The sequence below is a fragment of a genome, unplaced genomic scaffold, assembly GCF_019419815.1.
Source record: "Pyrus x bretschneideri cultivar Hongxiangsu unplaced genomic scaffold, Pyrus_bretschneideri_v1 Contig12, whole genome shotgun sequence".
In the NCBI taxonomy this organism is placed as follows: Eukaryota; Viridiplantae; Streptophyta; class Magnoliopsida; order Rosales; family Rosaceae; genus Pyrus; species Pyrus x bretschneideri.
The window spans coordinates 1,454,947-1,470,582 of record NW_025999413.1 but is presented as its reverse complement, the minus strand read 5'-3'; the positions used below and the strand labels follow the sequence as shown (position 1 = coordinate 1,470,582).

Sequence of the window (15,636 nt, the reverse complement as noted above, 5' to 3'; positions counted from 1 at the left end):
GGATCTTTTCCTTGGCGAACGACAGCATCAAGCGTTTTACTGTTCCCGGCGAGGAACCTCGTACTAGTCTATTCCACTCTAAAACTGTATGGTTCACACCAAATTTTCAGCAACTTGATTAAGTAGGAGCCGGAAAGAAGTGGCCTCCTTGTAGTTGATGGCTAATCATGAGTCTTGGTTCATTCTTTCCGCTTTGTGTGGGTAAAGAGGGTAAGGTTTCTACTATTGTAGTTCGACAACCAAGCCTTGTGTGTTGCTCGACTAGCCTAATCCATTATCATCATTTCACAAGCTTTTGGATCTTCATGAATTTTTGTGGTTTAAATACTTGAATATTTTCACTCGTTTATTTCATTCAGTAGATTTTATTGAATACTAAATTAATATTCTCATGATCTTAATGCATTATTTCTAGATCATTGTTAAAGAGTTAGTTGAGTTCGTCTTTGCTCATGCCATCTTATTGTCTATTGGTAGCCTTGAATATGGTATGCTGAAGGATAGATTTTTCATTGTGCCGGAACACTACCCGGTACACCAAGTGTAATACTAAAATTGGTTGGCAACTTGAAAAAAAATTTTGGTTGATAGCATCTATTGGACGGAAAACGTTACTGGGACTCTGTGTCCTCAATGCAAGAGAGGATCACCTTTCCAAACCCTAATACTTGCGACTCCACCAGCAAATATTATTGCCACTCGAAATAGAGCTAGCACACTCAAATTTAGGATTGGTACATAAAATTGTGACTAAATATTCAAAAATCTCACTTTTCACTCAAAAAATCGAAGTGAGAAACATATACAATTGACCTTTACTGTACACAAATTACAAATTTACAGTCCTGCAATCATTTAGCTCACTCTTCACACATCAACGAATATTAACTCAAGCTGCACAATCACACACATCACACTCAAATCTCTTCAATGTTATCGATAACAATCGGAACTTGGAAGCACACCCACAAAATTCCTTAAAGCACCCAATTCTTCAACTGCTGGAACTCATCTGGATTCTTGCATATTTTTTTTCATTCATTTTTCTGAATGCGTCTTTGGATGAGAAGACTTACCGATGATGGCTTTCTTCACCTTGGACATCGAATGCTTGATACCCGAAAGAATGTTATTAGATTTCTTATGTGAAACGACCTTCACATTGACATCAGCATCCCTTGAGGCTTCTACCATGATGGGGGACTCATATCCTGCCTCTCGGTTTTTGTGTTCGTTTTCTCCTTTCTCTTCATCCGTTTTCACTTGTTCAGAAATTTCGTGCTCTTCTTCTTCGTCCTCCTCTGTTTTCAGTTCTTTGCAAGCTGTTGCTGTTTCTTTTGTTGATTCAGGCACAAGATTAGGTAACGAAACTGTCCCTGATTCAGTCGATATTACTTTTCCACATTCATTTGATTCAATCCCTTGTGAAGTTTCAACAATAGGAGCCTTACGGCTGACCTCAGTGCTTGAATCCTGCTTGTGAGATGAATGGTTAAGCTTCAAAATCGATTTTTTCGGTCAACAATATAAAAATTTTTAAGGAAGAAGATTGAAATTTCTGTTAGAAAGATAAAGGAATGTTTATTTCTTGTAGATAACTAAGCAGAATTTTTGTGTGCAATAAATAGCTTGAGTGGCAAGAAAGAAGTGAGGGTCTCATGCAATCTGACCTTTTCCATTTGGGTTGATGTTATGCTGCTCTTAGAGTTTATTTCATCTCCCTGATTTTTAAGACCAAATTCAAAAGCTGCCTCCTCAACTCTCTTCTCTTCTTCTGGAAAGCCGTCATGTGTTGTCTTATCCTCGATAAAGCGTGGGTCTTTCTCCTTGATACTTAGGCCTTCAAATGTAAGCTGTCTTTCATACTTGTCACTAGCAATTCCCTTTCCATCTACCTCAGACAACTGGATTATAGGATTAAAAATTCAAAATTATAAGTAATGAGAATTTATGTTAAAACCATAATTAGGAACGTTTGTTTTCTATTCACTGACCTCGTTCTGATGTTCATTTGTTTTGATCGTAGATGTTTCATCAATCTGCTCTCCTTGTTTTTCACCTTTTGCTTTGTTTTCATCATGGCTCTCTTCTCTGACAGAATATGGCTCCGACTCTTCTGGAAGTTTCTCATCCTTCTTGATCTGTTAATTTACCCCAGGTTAATACTTTTGCTGTAACATATAGATAACTGCAGGAAAAGAGATACACGATGAATGAGTCCATATGTAAATATTACCTCTTCATTTGAACTTTTCCTTGGTACTTCTGCTTTAAGTTGAAGCTCAAAATCAGAAGCTTTGAGTTGCCTCGGCTCTTCCTTTATCAAGCTTGTCTCTTCCTCCATGCTTGTAGCTTTTACGTTCTCATCAACTTGCATTTGCAAATTGCTTGCGTTTTCTTCTATATTCTTGTCACAGAATGTAGTTCTATGCTCTTCAGAAGCTTTGATCTCCTTTTCTTCAGGAAGCAATATAGAAGATGGTATTTGAAGTTTCTCTGTTGATATTCCTTCATGGAGTGTCTGATCAGAAATGGCCTCATCCCTCGAAACCACGTCAGTGCTTGGAGAATCAGGTTCAGATACTGTTTCAGGAGTTTTCTTGATTTCTTCTTCAGTTTCGCCAGCATTCAGCTCTTCTGGAGCCAATTCAGAAACTTTGAGCTCCCCGGGCTCTTCCTTTTTCAAGATTGTCTCTTCGACTGACATTGCAGAAATTAAATCTCCCCCTTTTTCAGCAGCTGGCACTTCACTTTCACCTGCCTGACACTCCTTTTCCTCGGGAAGTGAAGTGTAAGATGGTAATTGAAGCTCCTCATTTGATATACCTTCATTGAGTGTCTGATAAGCAGTCGTCTCATCTCCCGAAACAACTTCAGCGCTTTGCGAATCAGATTTGGACACCTTTTCAAAAGGTTCTTTGATTTCTTCCGTTTCACCAGCATCCAGATTTTTTGGAGCCAATTCAGAAACTTTGAGCTCCCTGGGCTCTTCCTTTTGCAACAGTGTCTCTTCTGCCAACGTTGCAGCAACTAAATCTCTGCCATTTTCATCAGCTGGCACTTCTGTTTCCTTGGCATACTCCTCTATACTTTTGTCTTGGGTTGTAGTTTCACGATCGTCTTGATAAGTTCTGAGCTCCTCTTCCTTGGGAAGCAAAGCATAAGATGCCTCAAGGTGTGTTTGATCAGCAACAATTTCATCTTTCGAAACTGCATCAGTGCTTTGAGAATTGGATAAAGAGATTGTCTTAAAAGTTTCTTTGATTTCTTTTTCTGTATCACCTGCATCCAGCTTTTCCAGAGCCAACTCAGAAGCTTTGAGCTCTTCGGACTCTTCCTTTTGCAACGGTGCCTTGTCTTCTGACCTCAAAGCAAATAAATCTCCCACGTTTCCATCAGCTGGCACTTCCTTTTCGGGCTCTTCTTCTGTATCCTTGTCTTTGGTTGGAGTTTCATGCTCATGTTGAGAAGATTCGATCTCCTTTTCCTCGGTAAGCAATGTACAAGATGGTATTTCAACTTGCTCTTGTAACATCCCTTTGTCGAGTGTCTGACTAGCAATGATCTCATCTTTTGAAACTACATCAATGCTCCGAGAATCAGATTCAGGAACTATTTCAGAACTTTCTTTGAATTCTTCTTCAGTAGCATCAACATCTAGCTTTTCCGGAGCCAATTCAGAAACCTCTGCATGCCCTTCCTTCTGCAAGCTTGTCTCTTCTGTTGTCTTTTCAGCAAAAGAAGCTTTATCTTCCAAGTCGCAAACCTCTTTCGCATCTGGTACATCACTAATTCTGACCGGTACCTTCTCTTCTTCCGGTTCATATTTCTCTGAAGCCTCTGCTGAATCTTCTTCTCCTTTTGATGTTACCACCGCACTTGACTCGGTAACTGTGACCGCACCATTATTGTCATCAACTTCACTAACATCCTCCTCCTTTGAAGCTTTTGCTGAATCTTGACTGCTACCTTCTCCCGGCTGACCTTCTTCATACTTCACTGGTGAAGCATCCAAAATTTCTTCAGATGTTTCAACGATCTGATTTGTTTCATATGTGGTGCTCTCACCTACTCCATCAATCTCTGGCTCTTTGAGTATCTGTACAAAAAATAAGTTTATATTCAAAATAGACAAACAATAATCTCCCTAGAGACAAATTAAGCTTTATAAGCTGACCTCTCCTTCGAACTTCACTGTATCCTGTTTGTTATCATCAAAATTTTTGCTTCCATCTTCCGGAGTAAATTCTTGTGACAGGTCATTAGTATTGTATGCTTTTACGCTCTCGATACCACTGCCCTCTTTCTGTAAATTTTCTGTCTCTTTGTCACTGTCTTGAGAGTTCTTAGCAGTTTCTACTTGAATTATTTCTGGTGCACAAATTGCGGCATTGCCTTCTGTGGTTTGTCCTTCACTGAAATCGCCGTCAGTGCTCTTTGGCTCATCCAGGACCTGTTCTAGCAGTTGAGGCTTCACAAAGAAAAGGAAAAGTTAGAGAATACAAATTTAGCGTTTCTATATAAGTGTGCATGGGTGTCACATGCTTATAGTCATCATATTGTATATTACATACCTCTTCAACAATCATGTTCTTATTCTCGGGATGGTTTTCAGATTCGCGACTCTCATCTTCAACTCTCAATTTTGGTTCTGCTTCCTCAAGGCGTCGCACTTGAAGGCTTTCCTCAGCAGCCTTATCTCCCGCCAGCTCAGTGTTGTATTCACCTTCATCTGCTACTGTTGGAATCTGGTTCTCTGGAAACTCTTCTGAGTTAACATTTTCCAAGGTGGCTCCATCTGTTAAGATGGTTGTTAGACCCTTCTCTTCATGATCAATTTCAATATCTTTGACCTGCTCTTTGGTTTCTGCTTCAGCACCCTCCAAATCTGAACAGCCATCTTTCTCAGATACCTCAGACTGCAGCAAATTAACTACTTTACTGCTTTCTTCTGTGTGGGTTTCTTCCTCTGAAATATGAGCATACAGGTCCTCTTTTGGCTCTATACTGTCCTCTAACGTTTCAAATTTTGTTTCGTGTGTCGCATTTGCTCCCTCAACCGGCTCCTTACACTCCACATTCACTTCCTTTTCCTAGTATAATGTGTAAACCGACAATCTTAAAGTTATGATATAATCGAACAATCTAATAAACTTATTTCTACATTGTATGCAAGCTGACCTCTTCTTTCAGACTTGACACATAGTTTTCTTCTTGCTTTGAGCTTTCATTACTTGTATCGTCTCCTACCAGCGAAGAAGAGAGTTCTCTACTGGCCTGTTCATCTGAGTTCTTTCCAACAATATCTGTGCTCGAATCTGCTGCTTCAGATGACACCTAAATGGAAAAAAAGAGTTTCACAATTGGAGAATACTAAAATAGTGAGCATGTATTTCAGTGCACTTTTCTTTTTCATGTTCAAGTGAACCTGATATTCGTTCAAATTTTCTACAGTTGTTTCTTTATCATGGAACTCTTGAGCGTTGTCCTCTACTGTATGAATTTCCCGTGTTGCATGTTCTCCTGTTTCTTGTTCCGTACTTGCAATCTCAAACACCTATATCAGAGATGAAAGGATTATAAACTGTGACATAAGTTCCAAAAATAAAAGGTCATAAATTGTTTATGCTAATCTTACCTCCTCTACTTCAGTTTCATTTTCTTTTGTATCATTCATGGGTGTTGTCTCTTCCTCTTTTGTGCAGCTAACTACTTCGGCCTTTTTGCTCGATGATTCTGTCTTACTTTCTTCAGGCATCTCATCCGGCAATTTTTCATGCCCCTCTACCAGTTCATATTTCTGCACGGCCTGTGGTAAACCTTCTTCTTCATTTACGTCTGCACTTGCTTCTGTGACTGTGACTGCACCACTATCGCCATTGCCCTCTTCAGCCACTTTGATAGAAAATGTGTCCTCATTGCTACCCTCCTCCTTTGAACCCGGACTGCTACTTTCTCTCTGCTCGCCGACTTCATATTTCAACGGTGAAGAACTAACAATTTCTTCAGACCTTTCAGCAATCGTAGTTGTCTCGCATGTGATGCTCACATCTACTCCATCAGTTTGTGGCTCTTTAAGAATCTGCACAAATATAACTTATATTTTATATATAGACATACACATACAAAAAGAAAATTCATGTAGAGACAAAGTGTGCCTTATAAGCTGACCTCTCCCCCGGACTTCACTGCATCCTTTTCATCATCTTTCAACGCTTCACTTTCATCTTCTCGAATGTACTCCGGTGAGAGACCATCACCATTGCCTTCTTTTAAGCTCTTTATACAGCTTCCCTCTTCCTTTAATTTTTTCTTCTCATTTTCGTCTTCTTGAGATTTGTTAACTGTATCCTCTTCAATTGATTCTTGTGCAAAACTTGCGACATTACCTTCTACGATTTCTTCTTTGTTGAAATCTCGGCCTGTGATCTTTGGCTCATCAAAGACCTGTAGACATTGAATTTTCGTAAAGAATAAGGAGAGATATAGAAATAATTCTGTGTGTTCGTGTCAGATGGATACATTCATTCACATTTTCTATTGTGTACCTCTTCAACTATCGTGTTAGTCTTTTCAGGTTGATCTTCTGACTTGCAACTCTTCTCCTCGACTCCCACTTTCGGTTCTGCTTCTTCAAGAATTTGTACTCTAGGTGTGTCATTCAAAACTACATTTCCATGTGCTATCTTCCCTTCACCTTCATCAGATGCTGTTGTAATCTGCTCGTCTGAGAACTCTTTTGTGTCGGAATTTGCCTCTGCTTGCACATAAGCATCATCAATGTTCAAGGCCATTTCATCTTTCGAGATGGTTGGCAGAACCTTCTCTTCAAGAGCAATATCATTTTTGACCTGAACATCGTTTTCTGCTTCGGCCTCCCTCAAACGTGTTTCACCTTCCCCTGCTGCTGTTGGAATCTGCTCCTCCAGGTTCTCATTTGATTCAAAACTTTCATCTGCTTTTACATCAATATCTTTCAAGTCCAAGGATGTTTCATCTCTTAAGTTTGCTAGACCCTTCTCTTCCGGGGCAATCTCACTACATTTTATTTGCTCCTTGGTTTCTGCTTCGGCTTTCTTCACAAAAGTTTCATCCTCATCTGCTGCTATTGGGATTTTCTCCTCGAAGTCCTCTTTTGATTCAAAGCTTCTCTCTGCTTGTACACCAATATCTTCCACATCCAATGTTGCTTCATTTGTTGAGATGGTTGCTATACCTTTCTCTTCAGGAGAAATATCAGTATTTTTTATATGCTCCTTATTTTCTGCTTCAGCTTCATTCAAGAATGATCCGCTCTCATGTGGTGCAGTTGGAAACTGCTCCTCCATGTTCTCTTTTGATTCGAAATTTTCATCAGCTTTTACATCAATATTTTCCACGTCCAAGGATGTTTCACCCGTTACGATGTTTGCTAGACCCTTCTCTTCAGGAACAATATCAGTATATTTGACCTGCTCCGTATTTACTGCTTCGGCTTCTTTCAAGCTTGTTTCATATTCATCTGCTGTTGATGGAATCTTACTCTCCAAGTTCTTGCTCGAGTTGAAAGTTTCCTTCGCTTGTAAACCAATATCTACAATGTTCGAAGCCTTTTCATCTGTTAAGATGGTTGCTAGACCCTTGTCTTCAGGAGCAATATCACTATATTTTATTTGCTCCTTGCTTTCTGCTTCGGCTTCCTTCAAGAATGTTTCATCTTCATCAGTTTCGATTGGATTTTTCTCCTCGAACTTCTCTTTTGATTCAAAACTTTCCCCCGCTTGCACACCAGTATCTTCTGCTTCCAAGGGTGTCTCATCTGTTAAGATGGCTGCTACACCCTTATCTTCGGGAACAATATCAGCATATGCGACCTGCTCCTTAATTTCTGCTTCAGCTTCTTTCAAGCTTGTTTCGCCTTCATCTGCTATTGGCGGAATCTGCTTATCTATGTCCTCTTCTGAATTGACAGTTTTCTCCGCTTGTACATCAACATCTTCATGAGCAATATCAGCATTTTTTATCTGCTCCTTGTTTTCTGCTTCGGCTTCTTTCAAGAATATTTCACCTTCATCTGCAGCTATAGGAAATTGTTCCTCCAAGTTCTCTTTTGACTCAAAATTCTCCTTTAATTGTACATCAATATCTTCAACTTCCGAGGCCATTTCATTTGCTAAGATAGTTGGTCGACCCCTCTCTTCAGGAACAGTATCAATGTCTTTGTCCTGCATTTCGATCTTTGTTTCAGATTCCTTCAAAATTGTTACATGACTCAGTTCTCCAGACACAGATTCAGAATTGCTAGGTGTGGCGCCATCTTTCTCCTGAATATTTTTCTCAATCCCAGCCGCATATTCCTCAGTGGCCTCGTTACATGTTGCATACCCTTCCTTTCCCTGTTGTCGATATGAATTGTAAATTTGAATTTGAAAGATAATGCTACAATGCACTAATCTAAAATTTTGATATCGTATGCTAGATTACCTCTTCTTCTAGAAGCGTGGTAAGCGTGGTGTAGGTTTCTTCTTCCTTGGGATTTTGTTAGTTGCTTCTTCTACTACCAGCGGAGAAGAGAGTTCCTGAATGGCATGTTCCTCTAAGTTCTTTTCCTCTGCTGTTGTACTCAAATCAGCTGCCTCAGTACATGCCTAACATTGGAAGGAAAAGAAAAACACATAGGTTATGTACTTGGAGACGAAGAAAAAAGGACACCACTTTTGTAGGCTTTATGTTTGTGTCCAGATAAACCTGATGTTCCGCAGAGTTCCCTTCATTTGTTTCTTTATCAATGGAATCTTGAGGGGGTTCTGCAACAGTATGAATTTCGTGCACCACATGTTCTCCAGTTATTTGCTCTGTACTGGTAGTCTCAAGCACCTACATTAAAGATGAAACCGTCATGATATATAAGGAGAAAATAGACCGTTTGTGCCATTTAAAATAAAACATCATTTTTTCGCATGTTCATATCTATCAGTGATACGTTATGAATCCTGCATCTCGACCAATAACAAAACCGTGTAGGGAGAACTTGTCAGATGATAAGCCAGAAAGAAAAACTCATAAAAAAGTTTATTCGGATCTTACCTCCTCCCTTTCTGTGTCATCTTCTATTGTGTTTGTAATTTCAGTCACTTCTTCCTTTTCCTTATCTGAGGATTCTTGTGGATTCAAATTTTCCTCGTCGATCTGCTCCTTGGTTTCTGCTTTGACTTCCTTCAAGGATTTTTCACCTTCATCTGCTGCTGTTGGAGTCTGCTCCTCTACATTCTCTTTTGATTCGAAACTTTCCTCTGCTTTTACATCGATATCTTCGAGGACCAAGGGTGTCTCGGCTGTTGAGATGGTTTCTAGACCCTTCTCTTCAGGAACAATATCAATACTTTTCACCTGCGCCTTAATTTCTGCTTCGGTTTCTTCCGTGCCTCTTTCTTGTTCATCTGAGGTTGTTAGAATGGGGTTCTCCAAATTCTCTCGTGTAATGAAATTTTCCTCTGCTTGTACATCAATATCTTCAAGAGAAATATAAGTAGTTTTTTCTTCATCTGCTGCTATTGGAATCTGCTCCTCCTCGTTCTCTTTTGATTCAACATAGTCCTTTGCTTTTACCTCAATATCTTCGACGTCCAAGGATGTTGCATCTGTTAGGATGATTTCCGGACCCTTCTCTTCCAGAACAATATCCGTACTTTTTCCCTGCTCCTCCTTTTCTGCTTCGGCTTCTTTCAAGCTTGTTTCACAGTCGCCTGTTGGAATCTGCTTGTCCAAGTTCTCCTCAGAATTGACAACTTCCTCTCCTTGTCCATCAATATCTTCATGAGAAGCATCAGTATTTTTTATCTCATCCTTGCTCTCTGCTTCGGCTTCCTTCAGGAACGTTTCGCCTTCATCTGCTCGTATTGGGATCTGCTCCTCCAAGTTCTCTATTGGTTTGACATTTTTCTCTGCTTGCACGTCAGTATCTTCCAAGGGTGTCTCATCTGTTAAGATGTTTGCTTCCCTCTCTTCAGCAGCAATATCACTATATTTTATCTGCTCCTTCTTTTCTGCCTCGGCTTCCTTCAAGAATGTTTCACCCTCATCTGCTGCTGTTGGAATATGCTCCTCCAACTTCTCTTTTGATTCACAATTTTCCTCTGCTTGTACACCAATATCTTCAACTTCCGAGGCCAGTTTCATCTGTTAAGATGGTTGCTTGAGCCTTCTCTTCCGGAGCAGTATCAATATTTTCTTTCTGCTCTCATTTTCTGTTTCAGCTTCCTTCAAACCTGTTACATGACTCACTTCACCCGACACAAAGTCAGAATTGCTAACCTCCAGGCCATCTTTCTCCTGAATATTTTTCTCAGTTTCCGTCTCAGATACCTCAGCGAGAGAGGAAATATTTTCAACAAATGTGTCTGTTGCTTTCTTCTGAAATTGGAGCATTGAGGTCCTTGTTTGACTCTGTTATGTCCTCTGTGGTTTCAGGTAGTGCTTCACGTGTCATACTCTTTACCTCAGCGGGCTCGTTACATTCTGCATCTTCTTCCTTGTTCTGCAAGTGGATACCAATTGTTGATTGGAATTTGTAATAGAATACTATAATGTAACAATCGAAAATTCTGATATCATGCTAACCTCTTCTTTTAGAATCAAGTACATCGGTTTCTTCATCCTTTGGGATTTCCTTAGCTGTTTCTTCTACTACCAACGGTGAAGAGAGTTCCAGAATAGCCTGTTCCTGTAAGTTCTTTTCCGCTGTATTTATACTCAAATCAGCTGCCTCAGTACAAGCCTAAAATTTGAAACAAACGAAAGGTCATATACTTGGAGATGAAGAAATAGGATAGCACTTTCTGTAGGGTTTATATTTGTGTTCAAGTAAACCTGATATTCCGTGGAGGTTTCTTCATTTGTTTCTTTATCAACGAAATCTTGAGGTGGTTCTGCGACCGTATGAATTTCCCTAACCACGTGTTCTCCGGTTTCTTGTTCTGTACCGGCAGTCTCAAGCACCTGCATTAGCGATGAAACCATCATAAACTGGGATGACAGATCATAAACCAGACATAAAAACTCATAAAAAGCGTTAACTCCAATCTTACCTCGTCCCTTGCATTGTCATCTTCTAAATTGTTTGTGTTTTCAGTGGCTTCTTTCTTTTCTTCGTCCAAGGATTCTTGCGTGTTCTGAGTTGTTGTTTCCTCTTTCGTGCAGGTAATTTCTTCTGCATTCTCCCGGGATGTTTCTGTCTTAGTTTCCTCAGGCATCACGTCCCGCAAATGTTGAAGCTCCTCTCCTGAATCACATTTCTGCAAGGTCTGTGGTGAACTTTCTTCATAATTTGGTGTTACTTTCGCGCTCGTTTCTGTAATTGTGACTGGAATAGTATCTTCAGCCACTTTGGCGGTAAATGTGTCTACATCTTTGTCATCCTTAGTTGGGTTGGTACCATCTCCCCGATCACCTTCGTCACATTTCACAGTTGAAACATTAAGAACTTCCTCCTCCACCACTGAAGCCTCTCCTGTATCCAGTGTCTCGCTTTTTTTCAGTGTATCTTCCTCGCGTTTGGTGCATGGAATTTCAACCTGACATTCTGCATTTTCATCCTCCTTAACTGATTCACTTGCAGCGCTACTAGCTTCGGGAGTTTCCTCAACGGTTTCATATTGGTTCTTAACTTCTTTTGGACTCTCCTCAATGATATCTTCTGTTTGTGTGGGTAATGGAGTATCTGGGATGTTCTTCTCTTGGATTTCCTTTCCAAGTCCAGCTTTTTCTTCGTGTTCATCTAACATGGATGCACTTTCGAGCTTGTCCTCAGCGCTTTCTTTAGTTTCCAAGGTTACTTCAGGACCCTTTTCCTCATACACCATGGCAAAAGACTTCTGCGGTGGAATTTCATCCACGGAATCCTGTTGGTCCGAGATTACTTGAACGTGTTCATCAAGGTTTATCTTACTTCTCGATGCTTCCGCTGCTTCAGCATTTACAATGCCATTACTCTCAACATGTTGTTCAGACTTTTTCTCCGTTGCCTCCACGGCTTCCTTTTCTTCACTTCCTTTTTCTCCATTTTCCCAATCTGGAATCCCTGTTTCTGCTTGATTTGATTCATCAACTTGGACACTCTCCGCTACGCAGGTCTCTTGTTTGCCAACCTTTGGATCTGAGAGTGGTTCCAAAGGATTTCCGCACTCTGAGACTCCGTTCTTGCTTTCAACACGCGCCGTTTCACCCTCTACAAGGCATTTCACCGGTTCAGGATGTTGATCCTCCTGGCCTTCGGATTTTTTCAACTGTAATGGGGAACATTGGTCGACAGTTATGTCAAACTTCCCCGTTGACACATATCCGTCTCCCGCTTCTGTCTGCATTACAAAGGAATTGTTAATTTTTCATTAACTCCTATACTTTTCGTGTTTATTTTACAAAGAAGATGTTGCAAGAGATCATTCGTTGCTCAGCGAAATGAGATAAACTAACTGTCATACAACGAAGAATATCAATCTAAGCATGGAATTCGTAACTAGAATCCCCTCATTTCTCTGTTCTTTTTCGTTGCGCAGAATGTCACGGAAATTAAAGCTTCTATAAATACGGAAACTCCCAAGTTCCAATACATCGAAACTCATTGTCCATGGATAAAGAAAAACCGTTTCAAACATCAAAAACAACAAAAACCAGAGCAAACATATAAATAACATATTCTAAATTGTAACCGAGCATCTCCATTGGTTCCATTCCCGATCCATAACTCAAAAAGTTTTTAAGGTATTTGCTAATTGGGTTAAAACTCTGGAGATTAGAAATGACCAAATAGGAATAACACTTGATACTATCAGAACTGCCCAGAAAAAATCATATTCGTAAAGCAGAAACATAGACGTACTGTTACTAATGTGAAAAATATACCATACTAATCGATTCGAATTAACATAAACTGTAAAAGAATCCATAACTGTTTAGTCAAAACAACTATTTCCTAGATTCGATCTTTGATTATGAATCTAGAAATGGCAACATTTGTATTTTTCTATGAAAAAAAATGACTATATAACACTAATCTTAATCAAGAAATAAACAAGTTTAAGCATAACCATACTAGTTTACGTTGAAATTTTTCGCTTATCTACTTTCTATTTGGATTTAAACGTTTCTCTCTGACCATCGCAAAGCGGAGAGTCTTGTTGGCTTGGGGTGGTCTTTGTTTTTTATCTACGTTTCTATCTGGATTTCTTGCTCAAAAAACAAACTGGTGAAACTAGTAACACATGATCTTGCCTAAATAATATTTACGCACCACCGTAAGATAACACAGATCAATCTTTCGATTACCTGATTAAACTACGAAAACCATCGTATAAGATATAATTATATCCCACAAACAACGATCGATCATAATATTACATGAAGAAAAAAACACGGTATGTTAATTGACTAAGAGTGATGAAGAAACTGTACCGTGACGGATATGGATTCCGGAACATCAGCTTCCGTTGCCATCGGTGTTCTTCTGGATTCTGAGTCGCATGAAGAAAATTTGTTCTGATCAGAACTTCAAAAGCCAGCTTAAAGGTTTGCTGCTTTAAGTTGAATCCGTCGTGTGGGATTTAAAGTTGAAAGTTTGATAATTAGATATCTGTACTATTCACTTGATTGGTATATAGGAAAAAAGCAGCCAAAGAAGTGACAAAATTGCAACTTGATATATATAATATATACATATATATTAAGAAAAACTAATAAAAAATGACTTAAAACTTTGAATTTTAACGATATGGACAAAATAAAGGGTAAAGTGAATAGTATCAGGATTAACTTTTTAGTGTAAAAATATAATTTTTCGTTAAAATGAACAATATTGTGAGTTTTTTTTGTTAAAGTTCCATGTATAGTATGAATGTGTTCTATTGGTGTGAGTTGGCCACTAAGGCAATGGTCCTACTGCTACTGATTGATCGATCTCCCACATGGCCTTGTAACACTAATGCAGATTTTATAGAAGCTGTGGAAATTTATTGGGATCAATAAATTTTAAGGAAAATTAACGAAAATGGTTTGAAAATTTTGAGTTTTAACGATAAAGACAAAATAAAGGGTAAAGTGAATAGTACTAGGATTGACTTTTTAATGTAAAAATGTGGTTTTTCGTTAAAATGAACAGTACCGTGGGTTTTTCGTTAAAACTTCTTAAATTCTAAGGCTAATAAGATTGATTACAATGGCAAGCGTTGGCGCAACGAAAAAGTTGCTTTTTTAATACCTGAAAAGTCACGAGTTCAAAACAGCCCTTTTATAAAGCAAAGGTAAAATTTCTTACGATAAATGTCCGACTATAAAGAGTCTTGTTGACTTGTGATCGGTTTTTTCTTTAATAAGATTGATTAGGATATTTTAATCCACCTACAGATGGAAGCAGCCAGACTTCTTGACAGTTTCCTTTTTGTCTGACCACAGGTTTACAACTTTACAGCTCCCCAATCTGCGTAATACAACTTGCTTTTGCAGAAAATCTTATTTAAGGTGAATATTTATACTTGCTGTTGCTAAAGGAAGTTGAGGTGCGATATTTTTAGACGCCTCTTTTTTGTGGAGACTCAAGCTAAATATGTGAAAATGCATATCGGATGACTTTAAACATGTGTAGCACTTGAGCTTTATATCACGAAAGAAGTTGAGATTCTAACCTAAAATAAGAGTAACCCAACTCATTATCCTTCTTTAACTTTTTGATGCGGGACAACTCTTGACGTTTTCAATCACTTAGTATTATTACTATTGTTGATCATTGATTTCAAAATTACTTGACCTGCCAATTTAAGTTACATTCCAAGTCTAGTTGTGTATCATTCATGATATTTGAATTTTGAACTGACGAGGTTTTTCTAACAAAGTACTAAGTAGAGATTGGATGTCTAACCTGATCACTGTGATGGTTTAGCTGCAGACAGCTTTCGAAAGTTTTTGAAGTGCAAGTTGCACACATCAACATGGAAGATTACGTATGAAGTTAACAAATCGTCTTAAACTGAGTTATTTTAGTGAAAGAAAATATAAAAAAGCAGTTTTCCAGCAAGTGCTTCTGGTTGCCTGCTTTTATAATGAGTCCAAAGACTATATTCTCTCCAAGATAACGATCGTGATTATGATATTTAAACTTAAACACCCATCTGAAAATTTATGAAACAAATATAATATGAAGGTCCACGTTGGCAAGCCTGGAGGCCCTCTATGGCTCAGAGACTTGGAGATTTGAGCAACTCATTTTAAATTCTACGATTCTCGTTAGTTAATTTTACAGACCAACCTCAAAAATTTGGAACTCTCTCTCCCTCTCTTGAACGGTCCAAATTTCTCAATTCGTTGGCTCTGACTGCGAGATGCATAGATGATCTGAATTCCAAGAAACCATCTCATTGAATCTCAACATCCGATTGGAATACTAGTTTTGTTGTTAATTATACTGAGGGAGGTTGGTGTTATTAGGACAAAATTATTCAGTTATATCATTTGTTCCCTCAATTATTTTCCCTTTTGTTAAATCTTTTACTTATCACTTACTAAAGTTATTAGTGAATCGGAAGAAAGTTTACAGATTGAAATTGAAATGGATGGTCGATTAAAAATTAAGCAAATGTAATGAAATCAAAAACTTCAAAAAGAAACAAA

The 15,636-nt window shown here is 38.7% G+C and overlaps 1 protein-coding gene across 1 annotated transcript; it reads right to left on the bottom strand.

Moving 5' to 3' along the window:
• Positions 1-687: 687 nt before the first annotated feature.
• LOC103926964 (titin homolog) lies at positions 688-13,612 on the bottom strand. The gene is given in 22 exon segments (XM_048577629.1): positions 688-1,473; positions 1,671-1,904; positions 1,995-2,141; positions 2,237-4,099; positions 4,178-4,471; positions 4,575-5,093; positions 5,182-5,337; positions 5,429-5,557; positions 5,639-6,082; positions 6,172-6,447; positions 6,549-8,221; positions 8,513-8,627; positions 8,728-8,856; positions 9,067-10,149; positions 10,151-10,221; positions 10,224-10,377; positions 10,379-10,516; positions 10,600-10,617; positions 10,619-10,756; positions 10,849-10,977; positions 11,067-12,335; positions 13,429-13,612. Coding segments are annotated over 22 exon segments (9,456 nt in total). The 5' UTR covers positions 13,471-13,612; the 3' UTR covers positions 688-1,038.
• Between the last annotated feature and the right edge of the window lie 2,024 nt (positions 13,613-15,636).